This window comes from Pelodiscus sinensis, chromosome 4, assembly GCF_052426305.1.
Source record: "Pelodiscus sinensis isolate ZL-2025 chromosome 4, ASM5242630v1, whole genome shotgun sequence".
NCBI lineage: Eukaryota > Metazoa > Chordata > Testudines > Trionychidae > Pelodiscus > Pelodiscus sinensis.
In genome coordinates, this window is record NC_143055.1 from 79,223,578 (window position 1) to 79,241,923 (window position 18,346).

Here is an 18,346-nt window from a genome sequence, read left to right on the forward strand (position 1 = left end):
CAGACCAAGGAGACCGGGAGAAGCTTTTCTCGCCCCGGAGGACACGGGTGGCAATCCGCCGCCCGTGAGCTCCAGGGCGAGGAAAGCCCCGTTCATAAGTGCGGATCCGACATAAGTCGGATCCGTGTAAGTCGGGGACTGCCTGTAATTCAATCTATAATGTCAGGCAACTCATATGCTTTCTCTGCCTCAATTTCCCCATCTGTAAAAAAAAAATATTACCCACCTTTGTAAAGAGCTTTTAAGCCTTTATATGTTATATAGGAAGACATATCATTAGTTAATACTATTGTTTATTAAATGGAATCCCTACTATTTCCTGCAAGCCCCGCACCAGAACTGTGGTTAACAGGGGTTACAAAATTCCTGCTGAGCAACTTTAGCTCAGTTCTGGCTCATGCACTAGCGTATAGCTGCTATTTAAGATTACATTACCTAGTTTAATTTAGGCAGTGCAGGGTTGTTAAAGTGCAAGTTTGGAAACAAAGTGGTCTGAGTTCTATCTGCCACAGATTTGTGGGACAATTGTATTTTTTTAAAGATAGTAGTTGGCTATAGACCCTTTCGAAAATTCCACCAGGGGTATCAAAATCTCACAGAGGATTCGCAGTAGCGGGAATACCATTTTATAAACACTAAAGTCTTTTTACAAAAATGAGAGTTAAGCTGGTAGGTGGTTTTGAAAATTCATTGCTTTTCCGGGACATCACCAGTATCCTGGAGAAGTGCTGCAGTCTAGACATAGCTGATGTGAAAAAGATATTTTGCAACAAACTATGACATACCAAGCCCCAGAGCTATTCAGCCATAACCACGAATTTTAGCAGCCTTGGGACTGCTCCAAGTTATAGTGGTTTGCAACAGTCCCACTAGCAGGAATTGCCAGAGTGCCACACACTTTAGCCATACCTCTGTGACTCCAAGTACAAGCTTGGCAGGAGATGAGAAGGGCACAGAGTTATCTATGTCCATTTCCTGGGGGAATCCTGATTTAGAGCAGCTTTAGTGGTTAATTGTTACAAATGGGGCTTAGCACACAATGATTTACACACACAAAAATATTTCCAAGATTTGTGATACATACTTGCAGTGTCTATCCTCAAGGTTCACAAAGGATAGTAATCCAGGAGGTGGACTGGTGTTCTGTCTTTGGGTACACCTTTAAAGGCTGGACTTTGGGCACTGGTCTTGTTTGGAGGAACCCACCTTCAATCAGAGGAGGATCTAGATTCTCTCACTCTGCTGGTATTTTTGTCTCTACCCCTTCACCTACTAAAGTTCTGGAGTGAGCTTCCAGATTAAGGACACGGCAGGGGAGGGAGGGGCAGTTGGGACTTGAAGGGCTTCCTTTTAGGGACAGAGGTGTGTATGCTTAGGGTCTGGAGAGGTATTCTGCAGTCTTTGAGGCTGTGAAGCCTTGAGTCTGTTTGCTCCACAAACAGGCCCACACAGTCAAAGGTAAGGTCCTGGATGGTGTTCTGGACCTCTGCTGGAAGACCTGACACTTCCCATTGGGAACTACTAAGCAAAGTGATGGCAGTTGCCTTCGTACAGGTTGTAGAATCCTCTGATTTCAGCACAGCCTGAAGAGGTGCAAGCGACACCTTGCCCTCCTTGAAGATTGCCAAAAACTTTGCATGGGAATCAGGATGGGGAGCAACTCCTGGAACTTGGCCAGAGATAACCAAGAGTTGTAAAAATACCTGTTCAGCACCACCTGCTGATTGGCAATGACGAGCTGGTGTCCTTGGAAGCATTTACCTTGTGGTCAAAGAGGGAAGATTACTCACCTTGTATAGTAACTGAAGTTCTTTGAGATGTGTCCCCATGGGTGCTCTACCTTAGGTGTGTCAGTGCCGCTGAGCACACAATCCAGATATCTTTAGTAGCAGTCCCTAGCCACCAACGCATGCTGTGCTATTGCACAATCACTCTGACTGACAGTTAGGCAGTGCTGGCGGCCATTCTCTTCATTCCTTCTCTATGCCGGACTGTGTTAGCCCAGAGCAGAGGGGAAAAGGGTGAGTGTGGAGCGTGAGTGTGGAGCACCCATGGGGACACATCTCGAAGAATTCCTGTTACTGCACAAGGTGAATAACCTTCCCTTCATCTTCGAGGGTCCCCATGGGTGCTCCACATTAGGTGACTATGCAGCAGTGTTCCTGCCTGGCGGTGGGCGTTCCATGATGCAGGAGTGGATGTTGGACAATATGGTATGTCCAAAACTAGTGCCTGAGTCCTGAAAGGACTGTATAGCATTGTGTTGTGCAATGGTATTAGCCGAAGCTCATGTTGCAGCTCTGCAAATGATGTCTAAGGGAAGACTCTTGAGAAAAGCAGTTGTGGAAGATACTGCTCTCGTGGAACGTGCCCATATAACTGTTGGTGACTGACTGTGTTCTTGGGTGTAAGCCAGTTGTATGCATGTAGAAATCCATTTGGATATTCGTTTAGAAACAGGTTGTCCTCTGGACCCGTCAGTGCATGATATGAAGAGTCTGGGAGCGTATCCAAAGTCTCTTGTGGATTCAAGGTAAAAGGCTAATGCCCTGCGTACATCCCGCATGTGCAGCACTGTCTGCTTGCTATCCTCATGTGGTTCTGGGAAGAACACAGATAAGTATATTGGTTCACTACAATGGAACAGGGTAGGTACTTTGGGCAGGAATTTTGGGTGGGTTCTAAGGAAGACCTTGTCCTTGTGGAAGACCGTGTACGGTGGGTCCGCCATGAGTGCCACTATCTCTCCCCCTCTCCTACCTGATATTATCGCTACGAGAAAGGCTACTTTCAATGAAAGGTGAAGTAGCAAGCAAGTGGTAAGCGGCTTGAAAGGCCGTCTCATGAGTGAGTCCAGCATGAGATTCAAGGCCCATGATGGTACTGAGTCTCTCTGTGGTAGATAAAGTTTCGTATCCCTTTCCGGAATCTCTTCACACATGGGTGAGAAAAAATAGAATACCCCGGTATGGGTGGGTGTATCACTAATATAACTGCCAAGTATACATTGAGGGAACTAATTGACAGTCCTGTGTCCCACAGATGGAGAATATACTCTAGTATGTCCAATATCCCCGCCCTGTGTGTATCCCGTGCATGAGCTGAATTCCAGGCTTCAAATTGGGACCACTTCTGCAGATAAGTCCGTCTCATAGTGGGTCTCCTAGAGTTGATCAAAATATCTCTGACCCTATGAGACAGCATTCTGTCGTTATTTGAGCACCAACAAGCATTCATACTCGCAGATTAGTGTGTGGAATTCAGTATGTGGTATGTGCCCTTTGTCCTGTGTCAGCAGTGTTCGTACTGGTGGGAGCTTGTACGGGGGACGAGTGCTGAGTTGCAGTATGGGATGGTACCAGATCTGTCTCGGCCAACTGGGGGCTACCTGTATGACCCTTGCTGCATCCTGTTTGATTTTCAATACCGTCTATGGTATAAGAGTGTGAGGGGGTGCACTCACCACCGTAACCCCCCTGCCGTCTGTCCTCAGGAATTGGCTCCCTCGGCGGGTAGGGTGCCTTCTCTGGGGTGATGTCTCCCCTCTTTACTCCCGGCTGCGGCGTCCTCTTCGCCACACTGCCCTCCGGCAGTGCCCAAGTCTGTCTCTGAGCCCCCCTTCCGGAGGTCGATGTTCCTTCATCGGGCCTTCTTTCAAGCCCTGCAGTCTGAGGATTTGCTGGCCAGAGCTCCCCTAGCCCTGCCTGGCCTCCCCCAGCCCTGCCCTAGCTCCAGGGAGCCTCCTCCTCCTCCTTCAGCAGCCAGGTTCTCACTGCTTCCCTCTCACAGCAGCAGCCCATCCTCTATTATAGCGCCCAGCTGGGCCCTAATGGACTAGTACAGCCTCAGCTGGGCTAAACTCCCCGGCCCTGGTTCAGGCCGGGGTCTGCCCTTAAAGGGCCAGTGCAGGGCGAGCGCCCTGTCACAAAGAGGTATAGGTGGAAACAGGTATGCCAATAGGAAGTCCCAGTGGACTGCAAATGCATCCCTGAGAGATTGCAGTCCAATGCCTGCTCTGGAACAGTACAGGGGGCACTTGGAGTCGGCGTGCGTTGCTACAAGTCCATAACCTCATTTCTTGAAAAAAAAATTAAAATTAAATTTAAAAAAAAGTCAAAAAGTTGCTTATGATGGACTGGTTGATTTCCCGTTCATGGTTCTACAGGAATCGTCTTCTGAGGGCATCCGCAAACACATTGTCCTTGCCCGGTAAATGCGTTGCAGTAGGTGTGATGTTGTGTGTAAGACACCATCACCAGAGTTTTGTTGCTTCTTCACAGAGGCTGCGCGATCTCACGCCCCCGTCTTTTTATGTAATATGCCATTGCGGTATTGTCCAACCTTATTCTCACTGTTTTGTTCTGTATCCGCTTGAGCAGTTGAGAGCACACTCATCTGACTGCCCTAAGCTCCAACATGTTGGTATGGAGCTGGGATTCCTGCCGTGTCCATTGTCACTGTAGTATCACACTCCCAGCAGGGATGCATCCGTTGTGATAGTGGCAGATGGCATTAGAGCCTGAAATGGAAGCCCCATGCATACATTGTGTATATCTGTCTACCAGACTAGGGTGGCCTTGACCCGAATTGGTACATGGAGTGCCCTGTGGATCAGGTGGTATCTGGGCCAAGACAGAGAGTTTAGCTATGCCTGGAATGGCCTCATATGTAGTTGAGCATGTGGGACTACAAACGTGGCCGCAGCCATGTGGCCGAGTATTTGCAGGCAAATACTGACGCGATCAAGTCACGTAATCGTTGCCATCTGTGGATTGGCAATGATGCTATACCCTTGGTGTAGTCCAGCTGCGCTCCTATAAACTCCAGTGTTTGTGTAGGTGTGAGGGAACATTTGCCCAAGTTCAATAGGAGCCCGAGCATGTCTAATAAGTGCCTTGTTAAATGTAACACCCGCTGCATGCCCCATACGTGGGTACTGTGATCAAACAGTCATCGAGATATGGACATGTGTTTATTTGCTTTCTCCGGAGGTGGGCTCAACAATGATTTCGATAATCAGCATGGGAAAGAGAATAAGACAGAGAATATCGTATTATAAATCTATATAAATCCATAGTATGGCCCACATCTTGACTACCACATCTCAAAAAAAGATATGTTGACACTGGAAAAAGTTCAGAAAATGGCAACAAAACAATTAGGGTTTTGGAATGGGTTTCATAGGAAGAGAGATTAAAAAGACTAGGACTTTTCACATCAGAAAAGAGGACACTAAAGGGGATAGGACAGAGGTCTAAAAAATAATGAATGGGGCATCTGGCATTGACCACTATTGAAAGACAGGATTACTGGGCTTGATAGACCTTTGGTCTGACCCAGTATGGCCATTCTTATGTGTGCCGCTAGTACGGCAAGGACCCTGGAGAATACTCTGGGTGCAGTCGACAGGCCGAAGGGGAGCACCCTATTCTGATAGTGTGAGTCATTGATGGTGAACCTGAGGAACTATCTATGTGCCGGGTGAATTGACACATGGAAATGTGTCCTCAAGGTCGAGCACAGATAGCCATCCTCCTTTCTCCAAGGCAGATATGATTTCTGCCAGTGTAACCATCTTGAATCTCTGAAATTTGACAAAACAGTTGAAACCACAAAGATCTAGGATGGATCTCCACCCTTCGCCCCCAATTTCTTGACAGCTGTCCTTCCTGAAGATTAACAAGTTCTACTGAGAGATTTCTCCAGTTATCTGAAGAACACAATCACATTTGTGTGCTATATCAAAGGAGAAGGTACTCATGCAAATAAATTTAAGATCTAAAAAAAAAAATTCCTCGTGTAAAGTGCATATGTATACTACACACAATTTCAAACCAGAAATTGGATCAACATTCACTGTGCATAAGTCATTTCTTTAGCTTGTTTCTTACAACATTGTTAACTCCAGAATTAGACAAACTTAAAATTTCCAGAGTCAGACAGGAATACATTCTGTATTTATTCCTAACTCAACTTACATATAACCAAGTACTGTTGATACAATTAAATTTTAACAAGTTCTTTGTAAGACTTTATACATTTGGTCAGTCAGCATTTTGTACAGCAACAGTAGCTTGAATTATCTTAGGGAAAATATTTATGAATCTGTTTACTGAAGTCACAAAGATAGTCTGAAAAGGATCAAATTCATTCCCCGTTGCAAAGCCCACTTAGTGTTTGCTCAAGTGGGGGTGCGTAGGTTAAACCTGGCATTGTATGGGCAGACTGCATGGCTGCAATGTAGTCCTCACAATTATTACTTCAAGGCTTTGTATAAAATTGCTGATACCCCCAGCCCCCATTAACAAGTAGTCATGAAATCACATATCTGTCCCACAGCCTGTCCAAATAAATTCCCCATGCTGACTTATTGGTAAGCGACATGGAAGCCCCACGTTCCCTTTGCACTTGTGATCACTCTGCATAGACAACAGGCTTTAACGTTCCAGAGAGTCTTGCATGGCCCACCCCACATAGGCAAGATTCCTTCAAAAGCAGTACAGGAATATTTCACACTTTTGTACAGATTACTGTTAGCACTGTTTAACCTTAGTATCATGGACTGCTTATCAATACCAAATGAAGTGTTTTCTCTTGTAAAACTTGTACTTCCCTAAACTGGGACTCTCTAGTCTGGCAACAGCCAGGAGCCCCACAGCATATGGAGGGCTGGTGGCATGGCCAGGATCCCCACAACAGGGAGGGGGGCAGTGTCTGACAAGCCCAGCCAAAGCCAGCAGCATAGCCAGCTGGAGGCAGGGGGCAAAAAATGGGACCAGCGGTGGGTAGGTATGGTGTACTGGGGGAAGGAGACCTCCCCTGGTCTGGAAAATTCCCTCATTTGGGACCAGTCAGATCCTGAGGATTCCACATCAAAAAGTCCAAACAGTATATGTATAAAACTTAGCATATTTTCACATATGCACAACTGACTGGTTAAAAAGAGTTTAAATATTAAAGAAATCACCATGAAAAGTATTCAAAAATTAAAGTGAGCCAAGACAAAGGATTTCTGATACCCTGAATGCAAATGCAAAGTTGCAGATTATACCAGGCAATCTGGGCCTCACTCTGATGTTAAGCTTCCCTCTTCAAGAAATCAATTTGATTGAACTTTGTAAAATATAATAAATACTGAAGTACTTTTTCCCCTGTATCAAAAGGAAAAGTGTGCTAGACTGAAGTTTAACTCCTCTCCTATACCAGCCATCCATGTTATTCCTGAACTGACTGATAAACAGCATTAGCATTTTGATTATATATGCTTCGTATTTAAGCTTCACTGACCAAAAGAACAAGAATCCCAATGCTGGTCCACATCTTAATTTTTGTATGCAATAGTGAAACATGCCAAACTAACAAGCTAATTTATCAACCCTCACCCAATTCAGATGCCATCTCTTAAAATAAAGTTAGTTTACTTTCAAAGCTGCCTCTACCAAATGCACTACGCATGTGCTTAAAGTTAAGCTCATACGTGAGTGCTTCCATAGAAATCAAAGGGCGCTTTGACACTGAAATCTATTGGTGGAGAATGAGCCCCAAAAGTACTATCTGATAGTCTCTAAAATTTTTCTAAACAATGTTGAATATTCAACAATATACACAAACCGCACAAATATATTTTAAAGAACAGCATAAATTTAATGTCAAAATATTTGAATTCAAGTACAGAAATTAACACATGATTTCAACATTCAAAAAACAGCACAACTCTTAAAACAGAACTACTATACAGTTAATACCAAACACAGATGAAGCTTAACAATTTTAACTGTGAATAAATTAATAGAATAAAAAGTAAGAAAATGTATAACTTAAAGCAGTACTTACTTAACTAAAAATATGCAGAGGATCACAATAGTAAATTATTTAAAGTTAAAATAAAACATTTCTTAAAATCTTCCTCTTGCATCACTTTTGGCCACATAATAGTTGCCTTCTGGCTAAATAACTACTAATCTTCAACATAAGAATGATCCTTAGTAACAAGATTACAACCAATATTTATACAAATTAAAAAGATATTATTCAGCAAAGTAATTGTTTGAAAAATTCTCAACATAAACCACTGGGTTCTATTGCCCACAATTTAACCAGGAACCATAAACAGATAAAAGGCATATCAATCTATAGTACTCAGGCCAAGAAAAACAATTTTTGAACTTTATCTTCTGACAATTGCTAATAAAATTCTTATATTTACTGAAATGTGAAAAGTTCCCTATATGGAAAAAATATATTTTACTTGTGAAAATGAATTGCGCAGACCCAATTAAAAACTAAAAATTAAGCTTTCATATTAATATACTTTTTCTTCAGAAGAATGAGGCCTAAGAGATATATGTTCGCTGTCTAACACTGCTGCCATTAGCAAACAAAATTGTTTGTGATAAGGGGTAGATTGGATAAGAATAAAGCCTTAATGTATATGGAAGCACACTGGGTGCCCCAGGAGAGACTGAGACATTAAAAAGTGAAATGAGCTGTGATCAGAATTGTAGTCTGTACATAAATAAATGAAGTTATTTTGCATGTAAGTCTATAAATACAAAATGTAACTCAAAGAGACAAAATGGACTACTCCACAAAAAAAGTCATTTTCTAATGTGTTTCAATCCTCAACTGATGGAGACTATGCTAATCTGTCACATCGCAATTCCTATTTTACCAGTATATGATATAAAAATACCTGTACTTCATTGATATACTTCTATACCAGGACTACAGATTTGAATGGAAAGTTATCTTTCCACTAACAAATTTGTTTTCCACATTTCTAACTTTGCAGAAACAAAATTCTGATTTATCTTGCTACCACAAGATATTAATTTTCTTCCAAATTAGATCTGGTACTGAAATACAGGGATTTCATCTCTGAAAGAAAAGTAGTGTAGCCAGTTCATTTTTGCTTTTTTCTAAGATTTATTATTTACAATACAAAACTATAGAAATGTGGACAGTGGGGTATTTTAACCAGATTACTTTGCCAATATTTGATTTACATACTACTGTAAACCTTTGTAAAAGTCTAGTTTATTTACCATTCTTAAAGTATTATTGGTCATACAATTTTACATAAATCAATTCTTTAAAACAAACACTCTATTAATAAAACATTAGCTAAAATAAATAAAATGAAATACACTTCACTAATTTTTAAAATAAACCATTTAAAATACAGAGATACTATTTGTAGAATTGTTGTTTCCCAATAAACACATTTAATTTTCCAGTAATTCTCTTACACCATAAAGTGTTATTATCCTTTTCTCCAAAATTATAACTTCTGAATTTTTCAAAGCCACAACTATGCTCTTCATGGTAGTTCAAGCCAAAAAAAAAGTGCACAATTGATTCTAGGGAAATAAAAGTAGACCTGGCTTCCAGCAAGTATTGTATACTATCTTTAGAGGGAAAAGAAAATAAAGTCGGTTTAAGGTGACTGCAGTAGCCTTATAATTCTGTAAATGCTATACCTCAAATTTCTGACAAGTATTAACTTAATGAAGTCAAGAAGAATAAATGTTTAGCCAACAGGAATGAGACCAACAGCAGTGGAATAAGCTCAAACATCATCAGAAAGGACCTAGTTAAGAAAAAAAAATAGGAGAAGTTACAAAAATGGAAGCTATTTAAAAAGTTCAGTATAATTTTCAGTGTTGACACTAGAACAGGTAATCTTTTTCAAAATTTAATTTTCCAATAAATAACACTTATAACAAAAACATATATATCTGTAATTGATGAATTTACAAGCAAAGGCTCTGATCTTTCACTGACAACTGCGCAGGCAGATCCATGCACCAGATCAGAGTAAAAAATTAAGATACTTTTCATCAAGTAAGTTTTTTTAAGAAGTGTCTGACATCCAACTGTCAGTTATTATGTTATCCATAACATCAACAGTTTTAGTGGCTTATTTTTATTTATTTATAGACATACATATAAACCCAAGCACTGATTACAATTTACTGTAAAGACCTTTACATGCTCTTGCTCTGAAATGGGGCCTTCATGTAAATTGACATCAGATCCACTGTATCTTCTGATATACTGAATGTATTTGTTTATACTATATCCAAGATGAAAGCTGTATATTATAGTAACTCCAGTTATTCAAAAAAATAAAAATACAAAATTTTGTATCATCAGCCTTTTTATTTCACTTGATTTTATTCAACACATTAAATATATATCCTTAAACAATACATTTTGGAGTGCTACATTCTGCCACACAATAAATTATTCACGAGCTATCCTGCTTATTTCAGTGAGACTACTTAGAATAAGGTGACATGATCTCAACATTTAGCAGCCCAATAAAATGAGCCAACTTCATGTCTAGTAAAAAGTCCATGGAAGGAATCAAGTTATGCCAGGGATGAATTTGACCCAACTCACCAAGTCTATATTTCTTACCTGACATTTATTTTCTCCAAATTCTCCTACACAGATCCAGACTGATGAGGTTATGCTCCCTGTCTGTAAGCAGTGGAGACAGAGAATAACTGAATCTTCAAGACAATGTTGTCATCTCTGCTTGAAGTATATGGAATACTAGGATACTCCATTACAAAAATTTTCCAACGGTATAATTAAATATTCAGGAATGAATAAAAACTTATTTTCAAAATGTCTTAAATATTTGATTGTTTAACCCTTCAACAACTCAGCTGAGTGGGTTCAAGTATCCCCCTTTAAACAGAAGGAGAAACTGAGGAAAATAAGTTTAAGACATGGCTCTCAGAAGTGCTGAGCACTCACAATTCAAACTTAAATAATTATTAATAATCTAATCTGTTTTTAGAGCAGATCAGACCTTAATTTCTAATGTAAAAGGAAGGATTTGACTTTTTAAAAAATTCTGTTTTATTTATGCATCACAAAGACACACCAATAGATATTAGCACAATTTTTTCTCTCATGTCACCATTAAACTTCAGCACTGTCACAAAAGGAAAACTAGAGGTGAATGAAAGCCTCAGATCACAATACAGTATTTTGCATCTGTATGTATAAGGCCTGATTTTCAAGGTAGAAGCTCCAAGTTCAAACATAAAATTGCCTGTGGTTGCAAAGTGCAATCAAAATTAGATGTCGGGTTGAGGTCCTTCTTTAAAAAAAAAATCAGACCTCAATCAAAAAATCAACTTGACTTGTGTGGCTCCTACTATATTCAAAACCAGGCTGAAGCCTAGCTAAGGCAGTTGCAAGGGTGAGCAATGGGTCTCTCTGCAGGAAGCAATAAAGGGAAAACAATCTCTTTGGGAAGGGGTGGAAAGTAGCCTTGGCTTCAACTCCTCAACACACTAACCAGTGCAACTGAATTGGTGCACTGGGAAAAGTAATCTGTACTAAATATAAACTGATGCAGATTGTTTGCCCCCTGGATTCTGGGACACAACTGTATATTACCCTTTGCTCAGAACTAATACCAAGCCACAATTTAACCTGCACCTACAAAATATTTAAAAGCTTCTAAATTACAGATTACTGTAATAACAGTAGTGCTAACCGTAGTGCTAACCGTAAAGAGCACCTCATAACAATTTAAATCCTTCTAAACAAACTAAGTCTCCCCTTTATGAAAAACGCTTCCAGAAGAATCAGTTTCTGGTATACACTGTATGATTAAATTATCCTCAGGAAAAAAAAAGTAACTAGTCTGAGAACATCTTAGTTAAGCCTGTTATTTTAACAGACTGATTCATAGAACTGGGATAATGTTAGTATTTTTAAAAGTCTGGTGGTATCAGAATTTCAGGCTATGGGAAAGATTCTCTATTTCTCTATAATAACCCCAACAAATACATCCTGAATTTTGGTAAAGTAAATTGAGACCATATTGAAAAAAAAGGATCAATTAAATGGTAAAATGAAAGGCCGGATGTTTAAATCACGGCATCATGAAAAGAAAGGTTTCTTTATTCAATAATCTGTAGAAAGGTGGATCCTGGCTATTGGTACTTTTGAGAAAACAACAGTATTAAATATTTATATTAAAATTACTGCTTTAAAAGCCAGGCCAAGAACAAAAAGTTTCTCAGGGGAATTATCTGTTTTGTCCTTGATTTACAAGTTACTATGTTGAACACACTAACTAAACTCAAAATGTTTATGTTCCCTATACTTCAGAATTTATACAGCTAGCTGAACAACATGACAAAATGATGAACTGGAATTAAAAACAAGAAATTGTAATGAACTTTCCTACAGACTCATTACAATGAGCAGAAAAAGAAAAAAGAAAAAGCACTGAAGAAATCACTAAGAGACTTACTGTAGATAAATTCTAGGAACACTGTAATCTATCCATAACAATCAAAATCTGTGTAGTCTGCAGTATTTAGGTTTCTGAATATTCCTGTGAATTGGGATGAAAACACACAGGCCTAAGTATTCTGTTTACACATTAAAACCATAAACAGCAACTAAGAGTCAAGGAATATTCATAAGGATTTTCACATTGAGGTGACCCTGCATTGTCGTGTTAGAGGACGGGACCAAGAGGTATCTACCCCATAGAGCAGCCACCACAAACCTGGTAGATCTCCTAGAATTCACAAGAGGACACAAATCCTCACAGCAGCTCTAACCCTTTGCACCTCCCCGCTGTGCAGTGAAGTTCCATTAGAGCCACAATACTAGGGACTCCACCTTTAGCTATGGAGGCTCCTAATGATCACCAAAGGCTTTGTATGAGAGTTCACACAGTGTGTGAGAAATTGTATCAAATTGGGGAACAACATGCTTCCCCCCCAACCATTTACCTGCAAGAATCTCTGATCATGAACAGATCACTGTGGAAGGCTAGGGGAGGGAGGCAGACTAAACCCTTTTTATGAACACAGGAAGAAAGATCCATATATGATGTGGCACGCAGAGAAATTGAAATCCCATTTCTAAGATACTGCATCTATTCTCGATACCCAGCAGTAGATTAAAATACTACACTGACTTCCCTCTTTCTGTGATGGTTATCACAGGTTCATTTGTTGGATGCCTTCTTCAAAATAGATTGATTTAAAAAAAAATCTGATGATCCAAACATCAACTACTAAAAAACTAGCCAAAAAACATGGAAGTTCAAAAACTCTGCTACAAAGGACCTATGAGGCTTTGATAAAAGGAAGCCAACATGCAAGATGGAAGATATTTTTCTTTAACTGGAAACAAATATGAGAACTACTAGACTGTTGTCTGCTCATATATACACAGCAAATAACTAATCAATCAGATTTCCAATACATTCTAAAGCAACTTTCCAGAAGTTTCAGTTTCTTTCTGTCTCCACTAAATTCACAGAAGGAATATCATCCCCTCAGTACAGACCTATGTAAGAGAATGAAGAGAAATAGGTTTTAGAGAATACTATATATATATATATTCTATAGTAAGACATTAAAAAGGACAATTATTTACAAAAAATATAACTGCAGTAAACATTTTCATATCTGTCATTAAAAAAAGATTTTAAAAGGAACAGAATTTGATATCCTTACCCACCTTGATGAGCCTCAACTCTATAAAAAGTCACCCTGGCTACTTGTGAAATCAGGTACTACTCAGTGTGAATAAAGATAACACCCTTTGGGTGTTATCACCAGGGCTCGACAAATTATACAATCTACTTACCCGTGGCGAGCAGATTGTAACCCGGAAGAGCCGGGTTCAGGCGATCTGCGCATGTGCAGAACGATCTGCGCATGCGCAGATCGCCGGCCAGCATGGCTGGTGAGCGGGGCTCGCTGTAGTTCAGCAAGCCCTGGTTATCACTATAAGTTACTTTACAAATGCACAATATTCTGACAACAGAAAATATTCATCAAAGATATTCCAAAAAGTTTTCAGTACAATTACACATGTAGGCAGAATTGTTAACTACCCACTTCTGACACAAAAGATAAAAATAGTCATCTTCATTAAGAAAGTCTATTCAACACCACCACAATTTCTACCACAGTATCTGCCTTTGGCCTTAGGCCTTGCAATGCACTTGAAGTCCAGGAATACCTTGTTATTACCAAGCACTGTATTACTGTTTACACAGAAACTTTATTTAAATCAGTGGAAAATCCATAGTTTTAAACATGAATAGTTCAAAACTTCTGCTTAATTATACTTCGAATTCAGAGAGATATCCATGGTAGTCTGTTTCAGCAAAAACAAGGAGTCTGGTGACACTTTAAAGACTAACAAATTTATTAGGGTATTAGAGCATAAGCTTTCGTGAGCTACAACTCACTTCCCCTATTTTTAGAAAGTTTGGCTATGAAATTCAAGAAAGTCTCACACATACAGTATAAATGGAACAAGTGATGAAGAAGAGGTTACTCACCTTGTGTAGTAACGATGGTTCTTCGAGATGTGTCCCCGTGGGTGCTCCACTCAAGGTGTCGGGTCCCGACCCGGCGCCGCTAGTCGGAGATTTCCAGAGCCGTAGCTGGGCCGGACCGCGCATGCCTGAGAGCAGCGCGCGGCGTTCGCGTCTTTGCAACGTCTCGCAGTCCAGCCCCCCCCCCCTCGTCAGTTCCTCTCACCTCTCGGTCTCTGAAAGATAAAGCAGAAAAGACCCGGAGCTGGAAGGAGGGTGGGGCGTGGAGCACCCACGTGGGCACATCTCGAAGAACCATCGTTACTACACAAGGTGAGTAACCTCTTCTTCTTCTTCTTCGAGTGGTCCCCGTGGGTGCTCCACTCAAGGTGACTACAAAGCAGTAACCCAGAATGCGCTCCGGGTCAGTTATCTTCTACTGTGGATAAAACTGCGGAGGCCACCGTGGCATCGGAAGCCCACCTTCTATTTATGGCGTAATGACACACAAAAGTTACACTAGAAACCCAGGTAGCAGCGCGACAGATGTCCGCAAGGGGAGCTCCCCTTGCGAAAGCTGTGGATGTTGCAACTGCTCGCGTAGAGTGAGCCCGAGGCAAAGAAGAAAGAGGCTTGTTCCAGATCGAATGACAATTTGTAATACAAAGCGTAATCAATTTAGCAATGCGTTAGGTAGAAAGTGCCTCGCCCTTGGATCTCTGTGCCATTGATACGAACAGCCTGTCCGTGCGCCGACACTGGCGGGTTCTGTCTACATAGAAAGAAAGTGCACGTCAGACATCGAGCGTGTGAAAAAGAGCGTCCTTACTTGAAAAGTGAGGCTTTGGGTAAAACAGGCTCGTTAATGTGGAAAGGAGAGCAGACCTTGGGGATAAAGGCTGGGTGAAATCGTAATGTTACCGCGTCTTTAGAGAAAACCATGAAAGGAGGGCTTGCCATCAACGCCCCCAGCTCACTCACTCTTCTCACTGATGTGATTGCCAGTAAAAAGACTGTTTTCATGGTTAGCATATGTAAGGAAACCGACGCTAGAGGTTCAAAGGGGGGGTACATAATGGTATCCAATACTAGGTCGAGATTCCAGGAAGGGGGTGGTACCCTTCACGGTGGGTATAAGTTCATGAGCCCTTTTAAAAACCTCTTTGTAATTTGATGAGAGAAGAGCGAGGAACCCTCTACTGGATGGTGGAAGGCACTAATAGCTGCTAAGTGCACCTTTAAAGATGACAACGCAAGTCCCGAATTTCATAGATGAAGGATGTAGTCAAAAACGTAATGCAGAGGAGATTAAAGCAGTTGTATGTTATTCTGAATACACCACTTAGAAAATCTCTGCCATTTCGCCAGGTAAGTGTTCCGTGTAGATTCTTTCCTGCTGTGTAGAAGTACCATTTTTACCTGTTCAGAACACAGGTTTTCATCTCCTTTTAACCACTCAGGAGCCATGCTGTCAGATGTAAAGACTCGAGTCTGGGATGTAGCAGCGAGCCTTGTTCCTGAGAAAGAAGATCTTGGTGGAGAGGGAGGGGATATGGTGGCTGTATCGACATCCTATGTAAAAACGGGTACCAGGCTTGTCTGGGCCAGGCTGGTGCTAGTAAAATGATAGTCGCCGCCTCTGCTCTGATTTTTTCCAGTGTCCTGGAGATAAGGGCCGTGGGGGGGGAAGCATACAGAAGTGCCCTCTTCCATCTGACCAGAAGCGCATCGCTGAGGGAGCCCTTGCCGAGCCCTGCCCTGGAGCAATATAGGAGACACTTCTTGTTGGCCGTTGCGAAGAGGTCTACCAGTGGCATACCCCATTTGCGAAATATCGCACGAACTACATCTGTCCGTATTTCCCACTCGTGGTCTATGGGAAAACGTCTGCTGAGGGAATCTGCAAGTACATTGGCGGTGCCAGGTAAGTATGATGCTATTATGGTTATGTTGTTCTGTATGCACCAATTCCAACACCGCACTGCCTCGGTGCATAGGGAGCGTGATCGTGCTCCTCCCTGCCTGTTCACATAATACATCGCTGCTACATTGTCCGTCAGTATACTTACTGTAAGACCTTTGATATGTGGGAGAAAATGTTTGCATGCATAGAACATTGCCCAAAGCTCTAATTGATTGATGTGAAGGCGTCTCTCGCTGAGAGACCATTTGCCTTGAATTCGCTCGTTGCCCATGTGTGCACCCCAGCCAAGGAGTGAAGCATCCGACGTTATCAGTATCTATGGTTGTTGTCGGTGGAATGGCACTCCCAACAAGAGATTTCGTTCTTTTGTCCACCAAAGCAGAGATCTTTGAACATGTGAAGGTAGCCATACTGCCTTGTGGATGTCGTGCCTCATGGGTGCATAAACCGTCACCCGTGTTGGAGGTTTCTCAGATGAAGTCGCGCATGCGGAACTACAACAGTAGTAGCAGCCATGTGTCCCAGGAGACGGAGGCAAGTGTGAATGGGGACACTCACATTCCCATTGAGTATGGAGATGAGATCCTTGATCGCCTGAAACCTTTCCTGCGGTAAGTATGCCCTCGCCATGCGAGAATCCAGGTTCGCCCCTATGAATTTTATAGTCTGCGACGGGATAAGTTTTGACTTTTATTTGTTCAAGAGAAGACCGAGGGAATCGAATGTTTGTTCGACCGTCGCTACCATCTGTGACGCGTCTTGCTGCGTGGAACCTTTTATCAAGCAATCGTCCAGGTACGGGAATATTACCACCCGTAGCTGACACAGATGAGCTGCTATGACAGCCAGGGTCTTTGAGAAAGCTCTGGGTGCTGAAGCGAGACCAAATGGCAGAACCCAATACTGGAAATGATCGTCGTTTATCACAAATCAGAGAAAACATCTGTGAGCAGGGTGTATTGTGATGTGAAAATACGCGTCTTGTAAGTCGAGAGCAGCGAACCAATCGTTGTAATCAAGGGACGGAATTATAGAGTTCAAAGTCACCATTTTGAAGCGCTGCCTGCGGAGATAACGATTTAGACGGCGTAGATCGAGAATGGGTCTCCATCCTCCCGTTTTTTTTTCTGTTAGGAAGTATCTTGAATAAAACCCTCTTCCCTTGAACTGATCTGGGACCCTCTCTATCGCTCCGATGGAAAGGAGACAATGAGCTTCTTGTCGCAGGAGTTCTTCGTGAGATGGGTCCCTGAAAAGGGACAGGGAAGGTGGGGTGGTGGAGGGAATGGAAGTGAAGGGAATGGTGAAGCCGACCTTTATGACTTCCAGTACCCATTTGTCTGATGTTATTTTGACCCATTGGTGATGATAGGGTTGTAAACGATGGTGGAAATTGGGGTCTGTGTGTACAACGATTGGCGGAGTTCGCATGCTCTCGATAAAGAAGTCAAACTTGCTGTTTTGAGACGGACGTGCCGGCCACTTTAGGTGGTGGTGGACGCCTTCGCTGAGGTTGCTGTCTAGGTCGTGACTGGTCAAACGTGCGATTTGGTTGTCTACGAGACTGATAGTCATACCGTCTCCGATACGGGAAATAACGACGACGACGGAATGGTGGGATGTACATTCCCAGCGTACGGAGTGTCGTTCTTGAGTCTTTGCCAGTATGAAGTACTTCATCGGTCTTTTCCGCGAATAATTTTACCCTGTCAAACGGAAGGTCTTCGACCTTGGAGTGTAACTCCTTGGGTACTGCCGCTGTGGCGAGCCAGGACGAACGTCTCATAGACACTGCTGTTGCTACCCCTCTAGCCGCCGTGTCTGCTACATCCATAGCTATCTGGAGATTTGCCTTCGAACACGCATAGCCTTCCTTGAGGATTGACCGTTAAAAGCTCTTTATCGGCCTCCGATGTTCTTTGGGCCAGGTCTGTAAGTTTCGCGATATTATCAAAACTATGGTTTGCCAACAGAGCTGCATAATTCGCAATGCAAAGAAGTAACGTGGCCGATGAGTATACTTTGCGGCCAAATATGTCCAACTTCTTGGCCTCCTTATCTGCCCCTACATTTTTCAGCTGTGGGTTCTTAGCTCTTTGAAGAGC

The 18,346-nt window shown here is 41.9% G+C and overlaps 1 protein-coding gene across 1 annotated transcript in view; it reads right to left on the minus strand.

The window, feature by feature from the left end:
- Window positions 1-5,725: 5,725 nt before the first annotated feature.
- The window catches only part of RBM46 (RNA binding motif protein 46), a 41,080-nt gene continuing 28,459 nt past the window's right edge, over window positions 5,726-18,346 (minus strand). The window contains exon 6 of the mRNA XM_089777960.1: window positions 5,726-9,589. Coding sequence (XP_089634086.1) covers window positions 9,579-9,589 — 11 coding nt within the window. The 3' untranslated portion in view covers window positions 5,726-9,578. The remainder of the gene's footprint in view (window positions 9,590-18,346) is intronic.